The sequence below is a fragment of the Bactrocera latifrons genome, unplaced genomic scaffold, assembly GCF_001853355.1.
Source record: "Bactrocera latifrons isolate USDA-ARS-PBARC rearing strain unplaced genomic scaffold, ASM185335v1 scaffold_162, whole genome shotgun sequence".
Taxonomy (NCBI): Eukaryota; Metazoa; Arthropoda; class Insecta; order Diptera; family Tephritidae; genus Bactrocera; species Bactrocera latifrons.
Genome location: NW_017535097.1, coordinates 484,036 through 509,092, shown reverse-complemented (window position 1 = coordinate 509,092; position 25,057 = coordinate 484,036). Strand labels below are relative to the sequence as shown.

At 36.8% G+C, this 25,057-nt stretch overlaps 1 protein-coding gene across 1 annotated transcript in view; it reads right to left on the bottom strand.

The window, feature by feature from the left end:
* The window catches only part of LOC108966509 (low-density lipoprotein receptor), a gene marked incomplete in the record, with an annotated part of 366,712 nt that overhangs the window by 258,930 nt on the left and 82,725 nt on the right, over nucleotides 1–25,057 (bottom strand). The window contains 1 exon segment of the mRNA XM_018929448.1: nucleotides 11,076–11,216. Coding sequence (XP_018784993.1) covers nucleotides 11,076–11,216 — 141 coding nt within the window.

Below are 25,057 nucleotides of genomic sequence, written 5' to 3'. Positions count from 1 at the left end.
CAACGAAAAGAGTTGGCAAACAATGGCTTTTGTACTTTTTGTGCGCTCAAGGTCAGAAGAATGCGGGAGAATGCTAAGCGAATAACGGTTATGCAATATTTCCATCTTCCATTCACTTGGTGAAACAGATTTTTGGAAGGTTTGTATGCTTTGTCTATGATAKTTTCTACGAAATTTCTTTTTCTTCTTTATTAGCGTTGTGAAGCCGAGTTTACAATAGTTTACCAGCCGTTCTTCCTTTTCACTGCTTGACGTTTAGTGGAGATTTCAAGTGTAGCCAGGTCCTTCTTTACCTTATCTTTAACAGAGTGGTGGTTTTCTCTTCCTCTGCTTTTCCCGGCTGGTACTACTTCGAATACTCTCAGTGACAGAATATTTCCATCAATTCAGACAACATGACCTAGCCAGCTTAGCCACTGTCTCTTAATTCGCTAAAATATGTCAATGTCGTCGTATATCTCGTGCAGCTCATCCTTTAATGRAATGCGGTACTCGCCGTTGCCAATGCACAAAAGACCATAAATCTTCCGCAGARCATTTCTCTCGAAAACTCGTAACGTCGACGCATCAAATTTCGTCATCGTCCATGCCTCTGCACCATATAGCAGGACGTAAATGATGAGGGACTTGTAGAAGAGTGTACTTCTCAATTCAGTTCTGTAGCTCGATTTATTTTATTTAGCAGAAGATTGGAGCCGCACGATAGAGAGTCYCATTGTCTGATATCGAACTCATCTGTTATCGAACGGCTCGGAGARGTCCTTTCTGATCCTAATGGAGCTTTCAGTATTTCTCAGCGTCAGTTTACACAGCCGCATTAGTTTTTCGGGGATACCAGCTTCTGGCATAGCGTCATTAAGACAGCTCCTTTTCATGCTGTTAAAAGCAACTTTAATATCGACGAAGAGGTKGTGTTTGTCGATCTCTCTTTCACGGGTCTTTTTCATAAATCTATGACCACATCCGCTTATCATTGATATATTAAATCAAAAAAACTTAGTTAAGCGTCTGCTTTAATGGTTGTCATATGTTCTCTCACCATAWTAATTTGCCCGTGCTGCTATTTTTTTTCTTCCGAGTGCGCGGCAATCAAATATACCCTCTGTGTTCTGGAGTATCAACTTTTGGTCGCAGAACCGACACAGAACCGCCGAGCAGTTAYCTATATAAAATCACAGAGCCACCTTAATTTGTCGCCATAGAGAAAAATTAGATGCTTTACCGTTTCGCATTGAACTCTACCAGACGCAGCTTGCTGCTGCTTGTAATTCTCTCATAATGTGTAGTGGCACCGGATCTATTTGCTTGATTGCCGCAGCTGCATTTGATAGAAGATCGGCTTATTGGTTAWTGCTTTCTCCAGAAGATCGGCAAGCTTGCTAAGTATTTTGATATACAAAAGTACCATTGATGATTAGATTTCAAAGCACAAGATTGTCTGAAGTGCCGCTTGACTACAACTGAGAATRATAATAAGTTAGAACAATCACTGCACATCTATTTATGAAGTAGACCTCAGCTTGAAATATGTTTGGAAATCTGTGTTTTGTTGYGTGGTCCCACCATCCCAACACTTTCTGTCGTTTTTGAGCCGTCTTTTTATCATTACATGGTGAGAATCACAATCGAAAGTACTGCTGAAGAATGGAGTCCACCAATTTTTTTTTTTTTTTTGCTATCGAATATCTTTCTTTTTAAAATATATTCTCTTGGTAATGTCATCTCCAGGAGTAAGTGACATCGGTACTCTGTTTATAAGCGCTTTTTACCCAATTCTTTCAAAGAACTGATGAAGCCAAACACTAAACTATCATTGTCACAACSGTATGGGGCAGAATAAGGTCCAGAATCACCTCCAGCTTAGCGGTTGCGCCCRTTGCGTGGCATCGTTGTTATATACACATACCAGTCTCTAGTATGGTTCGATCGCGCGACGCATCTTTCGGTGCGACCAATATTCAGTTGACATAATCACACAGCGGGGTAGGTAATTCGAGTCATAGATTGGTTTCGCAAACATTTTGCTCTAGTGAATAATGTATTTCCTCAGATACGCCGTACAATCCAAGACGCTATTATTGTWATGGAATATCGATGAAGACCTGAATGAGTCCTCTCGCTACCGCGTGCAATATTTGGCGCTGTACCCAGCTCATTTTATGAAAGAAGTTGTTTAAAAATCTTGATTTGCGATTTGACAAAATCCAACTCAAACAACAATTGAAGCCGAACGACCATCAASCGCCGTTCGGTAAATAGTAACCGAGAATGCCACCGATCCCGATTTTCACAAGAAAATTTTACTTAGCGATGAAGCTGACTCTTGGTTGAATAGTTGAATGGGCCATTRTTGAGACGCTGTTACATTCTCAAAAAGTGTCTKTTTGGTGTTCCATATAGGCAAAGATAATCACTGGTCCAAATTTCCTAAAATAAAAGTAGTAATGCTACAGTCAATAAGGAATACCATGATTAATGACTTTTGTGTGCATCATCGAAATAATCAATTTTTTAAGGAAACTTTTGGTGAAGGCATTATAGTTCACAGAGATAGACGATTTTTTGGGGGCTATGTGATGTCACTTGTCTACGCAGATAACACGGACACGATTGACGCTTTGAAAGAAAATATTTGGTGCGAAATTGCTGGCATACGTGCCTAATTGCTGCAAAAGTATCGAATAATGGACCTCTTGACTGGACTTCATTCATGCCTGCCACTGCGGTCACTTGACCGAAATCATTTTTATAATGACGCACATTTATCTTTATAATAAAGAACGAACTTAGTAATTAATTAATTAATGCATTATTTGTTTTTGTTGTCATTGAATTATTAGAAATCATGCAGACGAATTGACTGTACTTATATAAATACTACTGCAATAGCTCCAAGTTAATGCACATCGAAATTCATACATTAAAATTAGATAAAATATGAGTAGACCAAATGTAAAGCTTCTAGCATAATTATATCTACCACATTGTTAGGGCTGACCAACTCGCTCTCAATTTGGCTACACTAACAAATTTTCTTTGATACATAAGCCCCCCTCAACTAATTAAGTCAAACTCATTATGTTTACTGCCATAATTATTTAACGAAACTTCTAAAAACCACAAGAGCAAACCTAAACTCAACCTCATCTAAAACAATATAGATATAGGTATTTACGAATACATATATCTATGTGCACAGAAAACGCTGACCCACACAATGAAATGAAATGAAAAGCAAAGTGTGAAATTCTCAGAAAGYCCTGTGAATCAATCAAAGCAAACCACAGCTCAACCACCTCAAATAAACGACTAGATTCAATATTAAAGTGAAAGGATAATAAAAACCCTACAACAAAAACAATGACTGCAATAACACTAACAACAACAGCAATAACACATGGAAATGTTACACTGAAATGATAAAATTTGCAGCACATTCGACGAAAATTCAATTAAACCATTATCAGCACACAAAAACGTACATGCTCACACATACACACATATATGCTGGTRTATGCGTTTTGTAGCTATCGTTGTCATTATTGTGGTCAACGCAGGAGAGGCTACATTTAGTACGGCAAATTGATGTTGCCGATAAGGTATGTTAAGAACGCAATTATAATGGAAGAAAGCAACAAGACATCAAGAACAACAACAACAACAATAACAAGCAATTGCTTATATTGACAGCAATGACGACAATATGGTAATATCATGGTGACAAGCGATTTGGCTACTCAATTGCCATGGTAAGCCACAATGATCAAATCGCATTACCTGGACCACACGCCGGAGATGCAAGACAAAGCAAAGGAAAATGAACGTCAATGGCACAGAAAATGTAAATAATTTCTTAATGAATATGTGCACCTACGTAGGTAAAAGCTCTCGATATGGGTTCGATATTTCTTGCTAAGAATTTCCCTTATAGTCCCACAAAGACAACCACAATTGTGTTTATCCTTCAAGCTTGCCTACGATTTCTGATAAATATTTTTAAAGTGTGTACCTACGAGGACTTGTAGTAAGTTGCTTAAAAGCTCACCCGGACTATTGTTAGAATATATTTAGAATAAAAAACTTTTCTGGTGGCTGAACTATAATGGAGTTGCTCAATGTAAAAATTCATGCTTGGGTTAAATTTGAACTCAATTTGGGAATGAACACATTAGGTTTTTCTAATTCAACATACAACATTTTCTCCCCAAAAATTCACTTATTTGTCGGATCCGCTGAAACAGTAGGCTGTAGCATATAGTTGTTAYACAGGGTGAACGATTGGAACAAAATGCTTGTATGGAAAACTTTCTTATTTAGTGAGGTATCTCCATAAAATTTGGCATCGATTATTATCTAAGGCAATAACATAATCTCCGAAAAAATTGTTCAGATCAAGCCAATATAACACATAGCTGTCATACAAACGGACCGATTAAAATCAAGTTCTCGTAAGGAAACCTTTCTAATTTAAGAAGATACCTCCATGAAATTTGGCGCACATTACCAACTGAGGCCATAGTATTATGTCCGAAAAAATTGTTCAGATCGAGCCACTATAACACATAGCTGTCATACAAACGGACCGAGCAAAACCAAGTTATGTTTAGAAAATGATTTTATTTCCGAAAGATTTTATAGCTTCAGTAGAACCGAAGGTATCAGCTTTTGTTTTTTTTTTTTTATTTTTTATCACTTATGTGAATTGCTAATATGCACAAATATTTTTTATCCCACACTACACATTGTCGTATATCTTCTTACATTCTACTTATTGCCTGAAACCTATAATGCGGCTTTGTACGACATACAAACGACTATTTGACAAAGTGACTGACTGAGTGAGTGAGTGCCATGCCCGAATGGCTTCATCAATGAGCGCTTACTTGAGCATATCGGCAAAGCCATTTTCTTATCAGCTACTTGTTATTGTTTGTCTGCGTTAAAGCCGTTGTCTGCCTATAAATCGTAGCGATTTTCGAAATGCAAACACAGCAAAGCGACTCAAAATTGGTTGCTGTGCCGTCGACGCGAARTGTAGCAAATTTAATGCCGACGTATACACATGTGCGCCTTCAGGCATCCTTTTATCCCACCCCCTTACCTTGCCTTTAAACTTTTATCCGAAGCAATAAAAATAAACTTTCAGTCACATACGCAAGATAATTTCTGACATTTGCACAAACGTACACACACAYATATGCGCCAGCGAACACTTGAGCTACGCTGCTTTGCTACTTGCAACATTTTCGCTGATTTTTTKATTTTCTCTGAAGTATTTTCGTGAATTTCGCGAAGGTTTGGAATCGATGTCGCAAGGCAATGTAATAGCACGGAAACTGTCTATACTTAATCCTTCACACGCGATCGAATTTTCTCAAATTTTCTATTATAGTAACAAATAAAAGCCAACAACAATAATAAAATCCCTTACAATAACATAAAGCACGAAAATAAGCAGCGATGTAACTCCTACGTTACGATTCCATTTATTTSATTTCGTGCTGAGCTCAAGCTGCATAAGCACATACAGACAATTTCATTAAGTCCTTGCCAAAAATTGGGAAAATTGTCTCAAAACAGTGGATTTGATGTGTCATTTGAAAAAAACGCAAATGAACTGCCAAATTCAATCCATTCGAGAGCTTTGCAATACGAACTATACGAAATAGCGAAAGCAACGCTCGTATGGCAGTAATCATGTGATGTGTGGGTATGCGTGTAAGCGTTTATACGCAGCGAACACCAAATGGCAATCGTAAAAATTTATWAGCGATACAACATGAAAAACAACATACCAAGCATATTCGAAATAAGCAAAACAAAAAATAACAGAATCTATAATGGTGCATATAAATTTTATATCGAAATTAAATCGACAATTTTTCTATATAATATTAAACATAATATATTTTTTAGAAATTNATTTCAAGTATTTTCGTATTTCTAATGAAACTACAACTCATTTTTTTTATATTTACACTAATAAATAAATAAACTAGTATGTCCCATTTGGAGGACCAACTCCTGTAAGCATAGTGGCTTTATTATTTTCATAACATGCTTTTGAAAAGTTGTTCGGGAAAACACACATACATATGCTTCCAAGGTCACAAGCGATAACGAAATTGAGCTACAAAATATTTATAACTCAAAAGAATGTAAATATAAACCATAAACTCCCCGAGAAAGAACACAAATGTTTAATTTTTCCTATCAAGAAGGTCTCTTCTTTCATTTGTCAAACGGTGCAGACAGCGACTAATAATTTTTGAAAAGAAGGCTGACAAAAACAGCCTCTAAACACTCCGTGGAATAAAATATTACCGCATAATGAGTCCCATCGAACCCCTATAAATATAATGAGCCCTTAATGCTTTTGATTAAGTAATTAAATCGTAAAAATCCATTAAAGCCATCTAATTGGCGTGAGACCGCCTTCTGGAATCATCATCTGATCAAATGAGCGATACTCGTATAAAAAAATTTGCTGAATTTTGCCTCAAAAATATAGAGTGCGAAACTTTACTCTTAATGTTGTAGCAGATGAAACTCCTATCGATCCAAATTTAACCCATACATACCCAGTACATTATCCTCGTGCAATGAGTGCCTGCATGACTCGATGAATCCCACGGTACGTTCCTTAAACTCCCATTAGTTGATTTCGTTACCAACTAACTTTCTTCTTGCCTACCAATCAGCCTATATCTAAACGCTACAACAACAACGTCCTAAAAGTATAACGTTGCTTTGAAGATTAGAAATATTCAAGCTTAGTTTCTTGACAGAGTGGCTACCATGCTAAAGCAGTTGTACAACCAATATTCGAGACAAAAATTTCGACAGAAACTATTGGCAGTTGAGAGGGAAAGAAAGTGCCTCTGAATTATGAAGAACAAGCGGAAAGAGTTATTTTTCTACTCACATACCACAAACGCAATGAGAGTCAGATGAAAAAGGAACTCAAAAAATCACTAAATAACACGAAAATGTAATCAATTGGCTGAGGCAATGCAGATTGAAGTCGATTTATTGAGATTCACAGAATTTTTTATTGGCCCATCAAATTCTACAATACCTCAAGAATATTGTTCTAAATTTTCATTTGAACCGAGTAATAGTTTCGGAGTTACAGCCTTGAGAACTTGTGCGCTCGAGGTTAGCCAGGCTAAGTGCGCCGTCTTTAAACACGATTTTTTCACAACTGTGTTTTTGAAGTCGGTGGGCAAGATTTCTCGAGAACTACTCAACCGATTATTCTGCCAAAATAGACGCATCTTTTTTCTAAGGGGTTGCAGGAGGCCGAGCTTCAAATATTTTTTCCAAAAATTTCATAATTTTTTTTTTTTGGTAATAGTGTATGTTTGTTAAAATAAAAAATTCTAATACATATACATGTATATATCATATTTTATATATGAAAAAAATTGAACTATAATGTTTTTTACCTCAGGAAGCGACTTGCATGAAAAGAACCCACACAGCACTGCACCAATTGGCAGCGAGTAGCAACGCTCATTGTAACATTGCAACTGAATGTTGCTTGTTTAACAATCAAGTGATAATCACGCAGACATTCTTTGCTCGTTTACAGTTTATGTCAAAATGCATGATTTTTGTGGTAGTGTGTGTGCGATAAACGTTCCTACGTGCTAATGTGTGCATAGCCAGGTGCAAAGTTTTATCTATCACGCAGCCACATTAAACCACATGCGCATAGATACATAGAAACACATATACATATTCACACATATACATATAGCAATCAAAATGACCCGAACATACACATGTACGATCTGTGAAATGGAATTTTGCCAATCTTCGTAAGCATAACAAGCAACAACAATACTGGGATTACCTTGCGAAGACTCAACTTTGGCTTCTCACCGCGCCGACAGACACGGCAACAGGATGTGTGTGCGTAGTTAACATGCATTCCACAGTATGCACAGCAGTGGTCACAAGCAAAATAGCTGATGTCGATTTTGAGCAGTTATGAACAAACAAGAAAAATTTGTGAAAAAGTGAATATTTTTGAGCGCACAAAGCGACTTCGCGCCTGTAAATAATATAAAAATATCAATAAGTTCGGTCACCAGCGATCTTGATTTCGATCTTGGCGCTGATTTTCATTGTGGAATCGTAGAAAAAGAAGTTAGCCGCTATAGTTCAGTTATCACTTAAATTGACTTAAACTCTTCTGCCTCATACACAAATAAAAAACATATGTATGTATGTATATGTATGCGTGACAGTGTACATGTGTATTTCTAGTTTGAGAAGATCTTATTAAATTGTAATCCTTAAGGATTTTCCAGTTTGCACAACTGAAACTAAACTGCAAGCGCCACTACAACCATAGCACAGCTGCAAGCAGAGATGTCAACATGCGRTGTACGTTGTATGCACTGCGGTTGCATCTTCTCGCCTGTTCATGCACTCGCCCGTGAAGCTACACAACTGTGACATTGCCTTTGCTGTTGGAACGCTTAAAGTGCAAAACAAATAATCACGAATACGAAATATGAGACTACAACACTGATACATACATATGTATGCATATATATTTATATATGTGAAGGAAATTTGTCTTTATGAACAGGCACAGCACACTAAATCTGCCTTAAATGACAGCAGCGAAATTAAAAAAAAAAAAAATAGAATAACTAATTTATTTTTAAATTAATTTTTAAGGATGCTTTTTGTGCTTATCAATTCTATACTATCTATATATGCATGTATTTCAAAAACAATTTTCAAAAAGAGCCATTTCGAAATTTAATGGTCGCTTTTTTATTTTTGGCCAGAAATCATCAAAGCTTCCACTTATTTTTAATCATGACAGTCAGTTGTATTTTAGATTTCTTAAGCTTTCTTAGCATATTACGTATGCACTACAGTTATCTCGGCTAAAAGCTTTTTTAAAACTTTGATATGTTACTCATACAAATTACATTAAAACTTTCATATACAAGTATTCCTTATAGAGTTTTCATATGATACACAGTTTTGGTACCTAATAATTAATAGCGCAATTTTTCAGGAGACAATTATAGTGTCAAATTAAATTAAAGCTTTCACTGCTTATAGAGCTTTCATATGTTACTCACAGCCTTCATAAGTACTAATTATTAGCAATATTTTTGGAAATTACAAAAAAAAAAAAATGAAAAGCTGCAACTTTTGCACTATAAAGCTTTTTTGGAGCTTTCACATGTAKCAACTGTTTATAAATCGCTTTGAAATGATGCTCAACAATACAGTATTCATTAGCATGGTTAAATAGCAAATTTTTTAGTCGTTAAGGTGCGTATGTGGTATGAAATAGCAATAAAAATCGCTTTTCATCATATATCGATAGATTATACTTTTAAAAAGAACATACTAAATTTTAAGTTGATATCTCAAATAGTTTTGGAGTTAMAGGTCTCTAAAGTGTAGCGGCTATTTTCTCATAATAACATTTTTTCAAATTTACCTGAGTGATTACYCAGAGACAAATTATTCCATAAGTATCAAATTATTTTCAGCATGTTCTTTATAAAGTTGTTTATGGTTGCTCGGTCGAAAAGCCAGGCTCAAGGCGCCAAACCACATATGGGCACTCGTAGGCCATAATTTGTCCTAGTCCAAACCCCGCTGGTAACCAAAAACAGCCTTATACAGCAACTCAGCGGATCCGGTAATATACGTGGCTTTTTCTATTCTTGCTGCACACTATCTCTTAAGTTGCGGCATTGGAATCCGTGGAATTTATTCCCTGTCTCTTATACACATCTAGATGTGTATAAGAGACAGATCTTAAGCTTAAGAGAATAATGTTTCCAGTTGCTTCCAACTCGTCTCGTTTTTCGTTACCGTGAATATGTCCACATATACATACCGTTGGAATGGTCGATCATAGATGCATTTGTGTGTTTAGTTACTCGTGGGTCTCCGTTACTCGGTCGCAGTGCTACTTTAATCCGTGTTTATTAACAATGTYGAGTTAGCACGACAGTCGGATCCACGTAACCGCAACGGMCCCMCAGTTTTTTTTTATTCGATCAAGAACTGTCAACTAGGCAGAATATTTCTGCTACAACAACAACAACAAATACTATAAGAACCACAATTTAATTCCAATACTGCAAATATTCGACTGTGAACCTCTCAAGAGTCGGAAATTAAAGACATGTCGCTCCTTAATAGAGTTCTTTTACGGACTGCGAATATTGCTCATTTTATTGCGTACTTAGAAACATATATTTTTTTCAGCTGCAACGTTACGTAAAATCCAGTCCAACAGTGTGGCAGTTTAACCCCCCCATTTATACGTGTATGTGTTATCCTCCTGTGTGGCTGTGTGGTTACTGTGGCAAGCGATTGTGAATGCGTCCGTGCAACAGCGCTTAATGTCATTGTATTTGCTTAAAAACCGGAATTGCACACACGTGCAACTACTACAATTTCCATGTCCCTAACATTGTATGGCAGAGAATTTACTGGGAAATTACTGCTTTTAACGGAAACGTACAAAATACCTCTAATTGAGGGAAAACCTTGCCACAAAAGGCGGTAAATGTATAATTGCAACATTTCAGTCTCTACAATCCAAGTTTCTTTTTTTCAAGTAAAATGCTTGCATTCACTCTGGAGAAATTATGGAAATGAAAGAGAGGTGTAGTGGAATTAAAATTTCCAGTTTCTAAATTGCTTTTGAATCCATTTATGCGCGCTCTTGCCTCCAATTTACTAAAAGCCTCTTAACATTGCTATTCTTCTACTTGAAAATCAAGCAGCAAGCAATGCCTTCGAAGGCTACAGTGTCTGCACACAAAATGCAACAAGTTCGCGACTTTACTTTTCGCAACGCTACAAAATCACTAGACTTAACGCACGCACACACACACATATATATGTATATATATATTTTATGAGCCTGTAAATGCAGTGCTATGTGTCATGTACCATTTTGCACGTTATTACAACACACATACATGCATATATAAGAATGTGTGCAAACAACGCAATTTTGCCGCTCATAGCACACACTTTATTACACTATTATTATACGAATTACTTTGCTCACTCACCTATAAATTTGCAATTGGCGATGCGCTCATCGCTGTGATCACTGCAGTCTGATTCGCCGTCGCAGGTAAAACGGATGGGTATGCAGGCACCGTTGGTGCACTGAAATTGCTTCTCTTCGCAGATTTTTACTATGCTCTGTGCTGTAAAATGGAAAATAGAAGAAATTTCAGTTAACAATATATATTTTTGAATTATATACAGAGATATATATATATGTATAAACATACACAGTATAAATAGTAAAATGATATGGATATATTATATTCGTTAAAAATGTTTCCCTAATGTAAATCTAACTCTACCAAAAGATATATATTTAGGACAAAAACGCTGTCGCTTAAGCCTTTTAACCCAAGATCAATCGCATGAGATTTAGTAATCTCTTTGCACTCACTAAGGCTAACCTCTCCCTAGTTTTGGGGAGAATCCCACTAAACGTCATCTGCAAAAGTCATATGGAATAAGATGAGGTAGAAACAACTCCTCACTCGACTTGACTATCTCACGTTTAGGAGGTCAATACTTATTTACTTAGGAGCGCTTACCGTCATACAACCCACGGAAAATTGCAAATTTTTATTGGCTACTAAACGTTTGCTAATTTATAAGTTGGAACACAGGAGTTCTACTTTTAAATGTGCTCACAAAGGACTACGTATATAACACCACGTGCGTACTTCATTCAATCATCTATCTTAACCTGTCCTATAGAAAACTTTGGCCCACGAAAATCAAGGATTGATGTGAGACGTGTCGAAATGAACACCAACGACGATGAACGCAGTGGACGCCTAAAAGAGGTTGTTAACGACGAAGACATCAAAAAAGTCCATACAAAAGTTTTGGACTGATCGTAAAGTGAAGTTGTTTGAGATAGCAGGCACTTTAATGCAACAATTATGGCTCCATCATTCCACTACGAAGTCCAACTGTTAGTCATCCAAGTGGACCGCACATGATGAACTCGCTCCAAAGGATGGAAAAAGCTACAGTCGACTGTTATGGTTGTTTAGCCTGTTTCTTTGGGATGCATGTGGATTAATTTTTATTGATTATCTGTAAAAAGGAAAGACCTTCAACAGCGACTATTCCATAGTAGTATTGGTCCGTTTAAAGTTGTGTTTCATGAAGACAATGCACCTTTTGACAGATGAGTGAAAACGATGACGAAAATCCATGAATTGGGATTCGATTTTTTTCCTCCCGACAGAAATTCTATAGATTTGGCTCACAACGACTATTTCCTGTGCTCAAATATCAAAAACCCGATCGCTGGAAAGAAATATTCGCCGAACGAGAAGTGATCACCGAAACTTAAGCATGTTTTGAAACAAAGGACAAATCAATTCACTTCTTGTCACCGCAAAAGCGAATGGCGAAAGAGCGCATCAAGCATTTATTAAAATGCAACAAAAATAATAAGGACATTACAACAATAAAAAGTCTCTTACTCAAGTAAGCATTAAAGGCATTTTTCCACAGTTGCAGGTTTTATTGTTTTTGTGCATGCAAACTTAATCGACAATAAAAACAAAGATACAACCACTCTCTAGAAGCGCTTTGAGACCAGTTGAAGGAAAACATTTTCAAAAACATACAAGTATATATGTATACATCTGTAATATATGTATATTTAATATATATAATTTTTCCAGAGAAGTTATAGCCACCATGTTCTGTACTTGTAACGTAATCTGCGAAGACCTGCAAATCGTCACCTTGAATGCTAAATAAGCTAACATCACTTTCATAAGTTTACAAGGCGAAAGAAAAAGTTTTTAATTCCACTCACATTGAAACAAAATTTGAGTTTTATTTATAAAATGKTTATATATTGGTTATGTATTGGTTATTARTTGGTTATGTATTGGTTATTAATTGGTTATATATTGGTTTTATCTCAGAGCATAAGCTTGAAATTTTATAATTATACATGCTGTTATATGTAGTGAATCGTAAGCAATAAAAAACTCAATCTCGATTCTTTTGATGATACGTTGTTTTGCATTTTARATGACGAAATGCTTTRAAATGTTAAACACTCCTTATTTATCACAGAAACCTAGTTCAGTCAGCTTTAGGCGGAAAAGTGCTTTCACTATCGACAACACAACCACAGCGACGGAACGAGTGCGGAATAGCAACCACGCCGCTTTCAGCATTCTCCATACATCCCACACATACCCATACTTCTACAAGTCAACATATATTTTTCTATAAATTTTCTATTTCACTTCCAACTTTTTTCGCATTACACTGACAACTGTGCACATTTTACTCGGCGGTCCTTTCGCAACGCCACATAAAGCAGTGTGTATGCATTTGTCGGCACCACAACACTGCTGCTAAATCGAAAAAGTTTTTGAAAAAGCAAAAATAGTTCACTGAAAGAAGTTCTAGTTTTTCGATTATTTACTTTACGCCCCATGCGTTGGGGCAACAGTGTCAACTACAAAATCGAGCTAACAAGAATCATGCACATAAATATGTTATATGTACGTGTATGTGTGTATAACTGCGTCATGTCCGGGAAACGCAGAGCATATTTTATGCGCCGCTGAACTTTGTAAGGATGCCATTATCACTGCAATTTCTGAAATCAATCTCAGAAATCTTACAAGAAACAGTTAAGTGTGAAGAAGCGCGGTGAAAACAACAAGCGCAAAATGAATTTCATTTTCAGTAAAAGTTTTAAATTGACTGCACATTATTTTGGTGTGTTAAAAGTTGTGAGAAAGAAAAGTTGGAGAGAAAAGGAGAAAGACATCGATTTTTGGATAATTACAATAATTGTAGATATAAATGCAAATGCCTTGAATACTACGTTGAGCTTTAGTGATATTATTGCTGCTTTTTGAAATATTGTTAATTAATATATATTCCAAACATTTATATATATTCTAATCTCACAGTGTTAGTTACCATACTCTTTCAAAACTTCTTGATCGATTTTTATGAAATTTTATATGCATAAGCAGTAGATCTGAGTATCGGTTGGTATATATTTCTCATACCTCTAAGTGATAAGTGTTATCCCCCCTAACATTTTCTTAATGTATTACATGTAAATGACCATCATGATGGGCTCAATCGTTTGCAGAAATGCTTTTCTCCTTAAGAAGCTGCTCATTTGTCGGAATCAGCGATATCGGTTCACTATAATATATAGCTACCATACAAACTAAATGAACAAATAGCAGTCTTTGTATGGAGAGCTTTTGTATTTAAAGAGATATCTTCATTCGACTCAACACAGAATATTATCCAAAACAACTATATAATTTTCGAAGATATTGTTGAGATCGGACTATTATAACATATAGCTSYCATACAAATTGATCAGWCAAAAACCAGTCATTGTATGTACAACTTTTTCATTTGAAKAGATATCTGCACAACACTATGCACCAAAACTTATTTAAAAGAACGATACAACCTCTTAAGAAATTATTGAGATCGCACTACCATAGCATATAGCTGTCATACAAACTGAACGATCGACCCCAAGTACTTGTAAAGGAAACCACTTTATTTGACACGAAATTTGACACATGATATTATACAAAACAACTATATAATATCCGAAGATGTTGTTGAGATCGGACTATTACGACATATAGCTGCCATAGAAACTACGCGAACAAAGTCAAAGCAAATATCTTGTTATACCCCATTATGCTATAAAAAAATAGTACCTGTGACGGGTGTTTTAGCTTCGGTGCAGCCAAAGTTAGCGATTTTCTTGTTTCCCACGAAACTTGTGTAATTACTATGACTTCTGCACCACTTCACTCAACAAGCTGCTTCTATTTCTGTTATATATTACTCTAATTTTGTCTTCTTTTTTTCCTTACGTTCACTTTTCCTGCATGATTTACTTCACTTGCTCACTCTTTCACTTATACCCGTTTCGACTTATTAGCTTGTATCGTCACTTAACACTTTTAACGTTAAGCACCCACTTTATTTATCACTGCCAAGCACACCAGCTGTACTTTCCGCGCGCATTTTTATATGCTCAACATAGTTACTAACAATATTCCTTAGAATTGTGCTCCTTCGATATTGCAACAAATCTCCAGCCCCTTAAATGTTTCACCTAAGGTAAATGTCAACAAATTTCACTAAATTATCTCAACTATTGCCTGTATTAGCTGMCATAAAGTTAACCACAATTCCAAATTCCAAACTTTTACTCTGACCTATTGGGTAGTCGAAAAAGTTTTTTCGTATTTTTAATCAAAATTAATTTAATTTTTTTTTTTTTAATATTTATAATGAGCTTTAATAAACCGAATATATACCATTTTGGACCACCACTTCTTGCAATTTTTCCACTAGAGACTATATTCCATCAGTATAAAACGTTTCTGGTTTCGCGGCGAAAAACTGCGACAAATAATTTTCACAGGCTTCTTTCGAAACCAACTTTACCCCAAAAGGGAGTTCTGCCTTAACCGAAACAAATGGCAGTCCGATGGCGCAAGAWCAGGGCTATATGATGGATGCACCAAAACTTGCCAGCCAAGCTATCCCAATTTTTGCCGAGTCATCAAAGATGTGTATGATCTAGCGTTGTCCTGATCGAAGACAAAGCTCTTTCTGTTGATTAGTTCTGGCCATTGTTTTCGATTCCTTGCTTCAATTTCAGCACTTGYTGATAGTAAAATGTAGAATTAATCATTAATCATCATTATTGATTCGTTTCCAATCCTACCATACACTCAGTATAACCTTTCGAGGCGTCAATCCTGGCTTTGCCGCCATTTGTTGAGCTTCAACACGCTTGGACCATCATCTTTTTCGTGCATTATTATCGCCTTTGATGYACTTTTCGTCTCCTGTTACCATTCGCTTCAGAACTGGTCGATTTCATTTTGTTTCATCAAAGAATCGCAGATGTTAATTCGGTCTATTAAGTTTTCCACAGACAATTCATGTGGTGTCTAAACAGCGAGCTTCTTTTTCTAGCCAGCATTTTTTAAATGGTTCAAAACCGTTTGATGATGGATGCAAAGTTCCTTAGCGATGTCATAACTGCTTACTTGACGGTGCTGGTCAATCTTTTCCATAATTTCATCGACCTTTTCAACGATAGGTCGACCAGAGCTTGCAGAAGTGCATTTTTAATATCGAAATTTCCGGAACGGAAGGGAGCATTGCTGTGCTACACGAACTGATACAGTATAATCTTCGTAAACTCCATAACTTTCATTGGTGGCTTGCGTGGTATTTTCCCTTTCGACTACCATATTTGTTTGCTAAAAAAAATCAACCAAACCTTCCTGGAACTCAGACTATTATTATTTCATAATGCCATGAAGTCGCGTCAATTTAACTTTTTCACTTTTCTCATAAAGTAAATCCGTTTTCCCGATATTTTATTATTAGCATCCTTAACTCTTTTCTATGCTTCACTTTCAGCTGTCAACATGATTTTCCCAACATAATACCCACACAGACACAGGCAGACACCTCTGTTACTGGCAGYAGCTACTTTCCCAACACATGCAGCAACCCAACATATTGGCAGTGACAACTTTCTTTTCAAAAACTGACAGCCAAGTGTTAAGGAAGTGAGGTGGTAAGCACACCTTGAACTCGTAGCGCCCCAATAGTGTCAGTCAAAGCGATTGAAATGCATTCGCATTCAATTGTGAAGCTGCTGGCAACCCRCTTAGCAAGAGGCCCACGCAAGCGGTGACACACAAATGCTTGCAGTTGTCACGCCAGTTACCCAGTGAGCAAGTGCAGTGCAATGAAAAAGAATAATTTGTAAGCAGTTTGCTAAAGATTAGAACTTTACGCATGAAATTTGATGAAAATCGAAAAATTCGTTTATGGCGACGAAGCACAAAGCAGTATTTTTGCGACTGCAATCAAAATGGTAATTAGCTTCCAAGCACTTTTGTTAKCATGCTACTTACTTGGCTAACAGCTGGTATATCCACAACTAGGYAACATAAATAAACACAAATTGGCAGGCATGAATTAAAGCGCATAAAATGTGTATGGGTGTGTAGGACGATGTTCATGAATTTYCGAATTGTGGGATGCTCTACATGCCTATCTGTTATGCCTCTTCGCTGTCTTTTACTAATCATTCCGTACGTTGTGTGTTTGCGCGTGTGTCGGCATTGACAAGACGTCGCTTACTTTCTGATCCCACTTTTGTCAACTTTCAATGCGTTTGCTGTTAAGCTTATGGGTTTTCATAGTTCAATGCGCGTGTATACGTCGTATGCCTGGACTCCACCTACTACCACGGCACAATGGATATGTCAAAGGATATTGCTACTTGCATAGCTGTTATTTGTCAAATAAGGCGGCTTAGCACAACTCGACACCTAACAGTGGCTCCCATATCCTACAAGCAGCTAAGTGTATACAGGCACATGCAAACCGTTAACTTTTTCACTTTTGAAATTTTTTTTATATCACATCTTCTCCTTTATTTCCTGCAATTTTTTCAATTTTCTCACTTTTCCTGCCAACCAATAAATTCTTTTTTCATTTTGCGCATCCTTCATGTAGGACAACCTGCGTCAATGGTAGCCACATTTGCGCCTTTTCAAGCTGAATGTCCTTTTTACACACTTCACTGCACCTTATCGCCAACCTGTTTTAATCCGCCGCCTACATCCACGTATTGTATGTTGGTTAGGCGCTCGTTTTGCATTTGGCTGTGAAAGTTACAACTCCATAGCTCCGTTGACGCTTTCGATAGGCAAGCAGTCAGGCGTGCAGACAGTCACAGCTGTCAGCCGCCATTCAATGTAAAACAAAAAAAAGTTACATCCAAGAGGAAATGCGGACTCGCTTCGCTTTTTATCGACCTTCAATGCATGCATATGTAAGGGGAAATGTGTGCGCAGCCAGTCAAGCTAGTCAACGACGACATGTAATTCAATTTGTTTCGATTAGAAAATTTGAAAAGTTTGCGCTTCCGCCCACCGCCGGCGAAACACTGCTCCGGGCAGCAATTATTTTGACACACAAACATACATACGACTCATACATAAACAAAAAATACTCGCTCTTCACTCATACTCAAACAGACATGTGTACTTGCAATTTTTTTGAAATTTTACTTTTACTATTTTGCTTTGCTTTTACCTTTCGCCTATTTCTTATACTTTTTTCCAATTTTKGCTATTGGGACTTTCATGCCTGATGGATTTATGCGTGCCAAAATAGCACACGSTTCACAGCACACAGACATAGGCACATGCTTCCATCCATTAAGCAAATAGTAAGGTTCCTTTCAATGTGTTTCTTGCATTAGCTGTCTGTCGTTGTAGACAACGGCTGTGAAAGGTTCAATCTACTGCATAAATTGTTACTCATACGCAGTGGTATACTCCCTCCTTCAATAAGACAACCATAAGTTATGTACATACTAGAGTTTTTTTTTGGGTGGCTTTTGGTGTAAATTTTTTAACTCCCACATATTGTAAGACCGGTGTGGGCTTTATTTAATTTATTAAGATTTTCAAACCTGTATAGACCATGCAAGTAAATCAGCATAAAAATCTCAACCAAGCAAATTGGCACCAAGGAGAAAAGATACCTCAAAATATCACAACTTAAATGCTACTGAGAGCATAATTCTGCATGTAGTGCAGCCTGTGGTTAGCATACACAAATACCGGAAACATAATTATAATATATACTGATTATTACAAACACCMCRCATGGAAACAGCAAGATATATGCCGCAATATAAATTATACCCGGAAGCWATTACATTCAGCCTGTATGTACTTTTTCTTTTGAGGAAATATCTTCATTACATTTTACATGTGACATTGCTTAAGATTACGTTACAATCTCCGAAGAATCTGTTTATATCGCATCACTATAGCATATACCTGCCATACAAACTTATTGATCAAAATATAATCCTTATATGGAATATTTTGTATTTTCGAAGGGTATTACGGCTTCAATGCAAGCGGTGTTAACCTGTTTTCTTGATTTCAGTGACTTATGAGGTGGCAATATGTCGTCGAGCCAAACAAACCCTCTTGAAAACGCAAAAAAAAAAAAAAAAAAAACAAACCCTCTTGAAAACCAAAAAAAAAAAAAACTGAGCCTTCAATAATTAATATCAAATTTTTGACATCGAGATTAAAGTAATAATACTGCTCACCGCTCTTAGCGCCAAACACATGTCTAACGGTGTAAATAGAAACTAAAAATAGGCAAGATATTCCAGATTTACGCACCCTTTGGTGCTGAAAAACCACTGTAAAAAAATAACCAGGAAGACAGCTCACATATGAACGCCCTAAGGCGTAGGCGCTAACTGCAGTCTTGAACAATATTTCGGTCTGAAAGACAGCGTGCAATCTATAAAAGTTGAGATTATGTTAAATTGAATATTGCTCAAATAAGTGTTTTTATGCAGAAAATAAATATAGTTGAAATCGTCTCTTGTAATTACGTTTTTTCTCTTCTGAGTTGCAGAAAAATTACATTACAAAMTTGAATTTCTTATAACTTCTTGAATTACTTAGAATCAGCGCCCTTGCTGCAAAGCCATAAGCTGCTTTATTTTTAAATATAACCCCTCTGCTCTACCAGTTTCTTTCATTTTATAAGCGACCTTCAATATCAAAGTGAATTGCATTTTCCAGCTATTCAACTTTGTCACATTTCCAATTACGCGCTCACAAAAGTTCTGACACACATGTGACATCTATGACCTCGCGTCATTGAACAATGTAGCAACGTCGGTTCGCACCCATGCCACCACGCTGCCATACAACAATAAGGCGGTATTGTTATTGCAATTGCAGCACCGAGGTCTGCCAAACGCTTTATTTCGCTGTCAAGAACAGTTGCGAACGCGAAGAAATAACAAACACCAACAAAAAATCAAATATGAGTTCCAAGAAATGGTTGCAATTTGTTGGTGAATGGCGGCGACAACATGTGGCCAAAYAACAATAACAACCACATTAAGGGAGTAAGTATAGTGTAGCCGATAATTTCTTTATAACGGAAAGCGCATACGCCTCCGTTGTTTTAGTGTTTGGCGTTGAAGCGTCACTTCCGCTTTAACGCGGCTGGGGTAGTGCCGCCAAACCGACAAACCGACAAACCGACAAACCTCAAGATAATACTTGCATCAATATATGTATGTGCAGCGATGTGTAGATGCTTGAAGTAGCGCAACTTTTCCAATCAACTTGTCACGTCTAAATCTGTCACGTGCGGAAGTTGAGTAAAATGGCAACCCTTTAAGGCGCAATATATTGACAAGCAGCAACGATAAAACTATGTAAGCCTGGTTGACTACCGTAATGTACAGTACACGCAACACTGCTCACCAACTAGTCTGCACGCTTTGGTCTCAGCTATCTTTGACGCTTTCGCAATGCCCTCGAATGGCAGCTTGACATTGACATTTTGACCGTCACTTTCAAGTTCACAAATGAGTGTTTGCGCTGCTCGCATTGCTGGCAAATGTTGGTCTTTAGTTGGAGAAAATACTACTCAAAMAAGTTTTGTTACTTTATAAATGGCATAACTTTGTATTCCTTACAGTTTTGCGGTTACCCATTCGCTGCTGTGGGCATTCACACATGTCATCATCTTCGTTGTTGTTTGCTCATTACCACCATTTTGTTTTAGACTTTTCCCCAATTTTTTTTTTTTTTCTTTTTTCTTTTTTTTCATTTCATTTGCATCAGCGTCAGCGGCGCGATAGTTATGGCTGCCCTTGCCTTTTTGTGTGAAGCTGGAATCTGTGAACTTCGTGCGGGTCTACATTCTCAAAGTATATCAGTATTCAGCGTGTGACTTGTATGATAGTTGATATTAATTRATGTCAATTTCAAACAATGTGTCGAAATCGCCGATATCGGACCAATAAAGCATACAAAGTGAACGATCAAAATCAAGTATTTGTATGGAAAATCTTTTATTTGTCAAGATATATTCACAAAATTGGACACAGATTAATATACAAAACAAAATTAATATATCTGAAAAAAATTTTCAAATCGGATTACTATATCATATAGCTGTCATACAAACTGACCGATCAAAATCCAGTAGCATCAAAATTGCATAGAAAACTTTTTTCTTTGGCAAGAGATCTTCACAAAATTAAGCATAAATTATTCTCCAAAGTAACTCTAAAATATTTGAAGAAATTTTTCAGATTGGACTACTATATCGTATAGCTGTCATGTCATACAAACTGGCCAATCAAAATCGAGTTTTTGTATGAAAAACTTTTTTATTTGACAATATATTTTCGTAAAGTTGGACGTAAATTATTGTAGAAGGTAACACTATAATATCTGAAGAAATTGTTCAAGTCGGATCACAATATCATATAGCTGCCCTACAAACTGAACGATCAGAATCAAGTCCTTGTATGAAAACCTGTTTTATTTGATAAGGTATCTTCACAAAAGTCAGCATAGGTTATTATCGAAGCAACACTATAATCTCTGAAAAAAAATATTCAAATCGGACTACTATATCTTATAGCTGTCATACAAAATGAAAAAAAGATAATCAAATTCCTGTGTGAAATCTGTAGCAATTGTGGAGGTATTTATAGCGTCGGTGCACTCGAAGTTGTCTTTTTCTATTCTTCTTCCAAAAATCTTAAATTTTTTCTCCTTAATACAAGAGAATGGCTGGTATCTCTCATTTTCGCATAAATAAAATCTGCCAGTATTTTAAATGTAGTTATTCCATGCTAACTTTCCTACTACGCACTACATTATACTTAAAAAAACACATTTTTTATATTTTCCATCACACACATTCAGTATTCATTAAATTTTTGACATGTCGCAATAATCCAGCAACCCATGCCGCAGCTTCCAACTTATATCTCGAAACTGCTTCACTCGCAAATTCACTCTGCTCTCTAATGTTAGTGTTTGCCTTTCATTAAAAACGGATTAAAATGTTTGCATAAATATACTTTTATTACACTAATATGCAGTTCAGTTCACTTACAAGCACGAGGTCGCCACTCATCCACTTTCTTGCTGTGCTCTGCTCTTGCAAATTGTTGTTTGTGGTCTGCAAATGCAAAAACTCTCCAAAAACAACAACGAAAATGCGACGAACTTACTCTCCATAATRACTGTGTCTATAGAAAATTAAGCTTTAAAGTTTTATGTTTGCTTTGCGGGCGAGTACGGTTGGGCTTTCCCAGTTTAATTACCAGAAAGGGAGTATTTATTACATCATTACGTCGTGCGTCGKCCCACAAAGTGAAGTAGGCGAGTAGCCGAGTCGTAGGCGCAAGCGGTGGATTAAAAGCGAATTAAGTGACTGTTCATTATGAAATGTTCGTGAAAAGTTTTCCTACAAAATTAAGCAATTATGCGCATTAAGTATTCATCATTTTTGGTGACTCTCAAACTCTAAACTTAACTTTAACCGAAACTAATTTTCAGCTGTTTTTGTATGTGKTGGGTGAAAGCAATTAATACTTTAGTTTAACTGTGGAGTATGCTTCGTTAATTTATGCTTACTTTATTAGGGTCGATTTAACGTTCGTGGAATTACAAAAACACATATGCAACTATTGGACTGGATGCGATAAATTTGAAGTGAAATTTGAGTTCAAAAAAAACCGATTTGCATGCCATGCCATTTGAAAAGTCCCCGGCCTGACAATAGCATCAAATCCACTTTTCTTTAGTTTTTTTTTTYYTTTTTTTTTTTTAGTTAGYCTTAAGCTTCAAAAMTCGCATGTTATTTAACAGCTATAGCATCATTAGCTTCTGAACTATGTTATTTTGAGTAAAGCTACTTTTGTTATTGTGAAAATAAATTGATAAGATATTGCYTTTYGAAGGGAAGAAATACACATGAMGCAAARACTTGGCTTAATSACGAATTTCCGGRCACTGCCGCAGAGMAATYAGRCWGCAAGGAYTGGTATGCTAATTTTAGATGTGTCAAAATGAGCACCGGAGACGGTAAACGCAGTGAACGTCCTCCAAGCRGCATCSAGAGKTCCTTGCTCAACTACGTCGTGMAMATAAAACAATACGCCGACCATACTTCAGAYGGAAGAAACTTCARACATGCWCTGACCGCCATTCACARTATAGCCATTAAYACCTTCACCGACTCACTGTCTGTGTATGGCGTGCTTGGAGTCAAACCTCCACCCACTACAGACGGCGAGCTCGACTTGCCGCGAGAATCGAGAGTGACCCTTTCACAACTTCGTTCTGGATACTGTAGCATATCAAATACGAGTATACGACCAGCGTGCAATGAGCCTCCGCCTGACACTAACCACCTCTTTGCTGACCCTAAACATATGACACCGCTCGTCCTATGGTCCGATCCCGTCAAAACAACACGTTTCCTGGATGACCTCGATGACACCTTATCTAATCCTAGCCATCATCCGAGTGAACAGCACACGATAAACCCGTTCAAAGCGATAAAAAACGCAAAAGATGGCTGGAATGGTTATGGCGTTTGAATAATATTTATTGACTACCTTGCCAAAGGAATTACCATCAACAGCGACTACCATTATTGAATCGTTTGAAGGACAATATGTCCAAAAAAACGTGGCCGAAATTGACGAACAAGGAAGTGCTCTTTCACCAAGTCAATGCACCGTGTCGCAAGGCAGTGAAGACGTTAACAAAAATCCAAGAATTGGGCTTCGAATTGCTTTCGCAGCCTGGGGAATTCTCGAGATCTGGCTCTTAACGACTATTTCCTGCTCTCAGATCTCAAAACAACGTTGACTGGGATGAAATAGTCTTCGAATGAAGAGATCGTAGAAACTGTGTAATCACCCTTGAAGGAAACTATGTTGACTAAAAATGAATGTGGTCAAAAAAATGTATTTGTTGGGTAGCTCGGGAACTTTTCAATTAAGCTATTTTAAGTTGTAAAGGRCGTAAAATTCGCCCCTAAGCGCTTTAAAAAGTACGATTTCCACAACTTCTAAATTAAACTAATTATTAGAGTTCAAACAGTTTTTTTTTTTTTTTGTACGGCAAAACCCCCTTTAAAACAGATGCTGATATTTATAATTAAAATTATTTCATGAAACCAAAATTAAAAATTGTGTGTAAATGACAGCTCATTAGTGTGAAACAAATGGCGCAATATTCCTACACACACGCATATATGTATGTATGTAAATAGGTAGAGTGTATAAAACATGAATTTCATTCAATTAAATTGACGATTGCGTAGAAAGCACGGGAATGTAAAAAAAATTTGAAAAAAAAGAAAACAAAACAAAAACGCAATTTTAATTGACTCACTTAAAATGCAAATTAAGCGAAATTCTCACGCACTGAAGAAACCACGCACACACACACCTACAATTACAACAATGGCTGCAATTACAACAACATTACAGTGACACACGTACGCATAACAGTAAACGACAAACTTAAATGGTGCGGCAAAATTGAGCAAATGGCATAGCTGCCGCCTATGTATATGTGTGTGTAAAAGTGTACACAGAGCACTGTAAACGTGTAAAATAGCGTCCGCAAACGTGTTTGCATGTATGTTTACAACACTCGATAATTGACGGCGAAGCGTCGCAGCTGACATTTGGCACTCGCCGCACGCGGTCACTTGGACAGACATGATTTATGTATATATGTGCACACTGGCGTGAATGTATCTAATTACAACAACAATATCACTTTGCCCCTCAAGAATTCGCATATATGTATGTATGTCTATCCATGCATATATGTGCATATACATATATATATGTGTGTAGGGCCCGTTTTGCCACTGACACTTCAGTCAACCAGCAAGTCAATTAGCGAAGAAGTCAGTGATTCCGACTAAGTCATTTGTTCATTCGTTAACGGTAATTTGGTAAATTCAATTTTCAAGCATATTCACGCTGCTGTGGGAACTTTTGCATGTACACCGGTGTGTAAACTATTAGCAGCACAATTTGGTTTGAAAAATTAAAATCAATAAAAAGAAAAATATTAAAAAA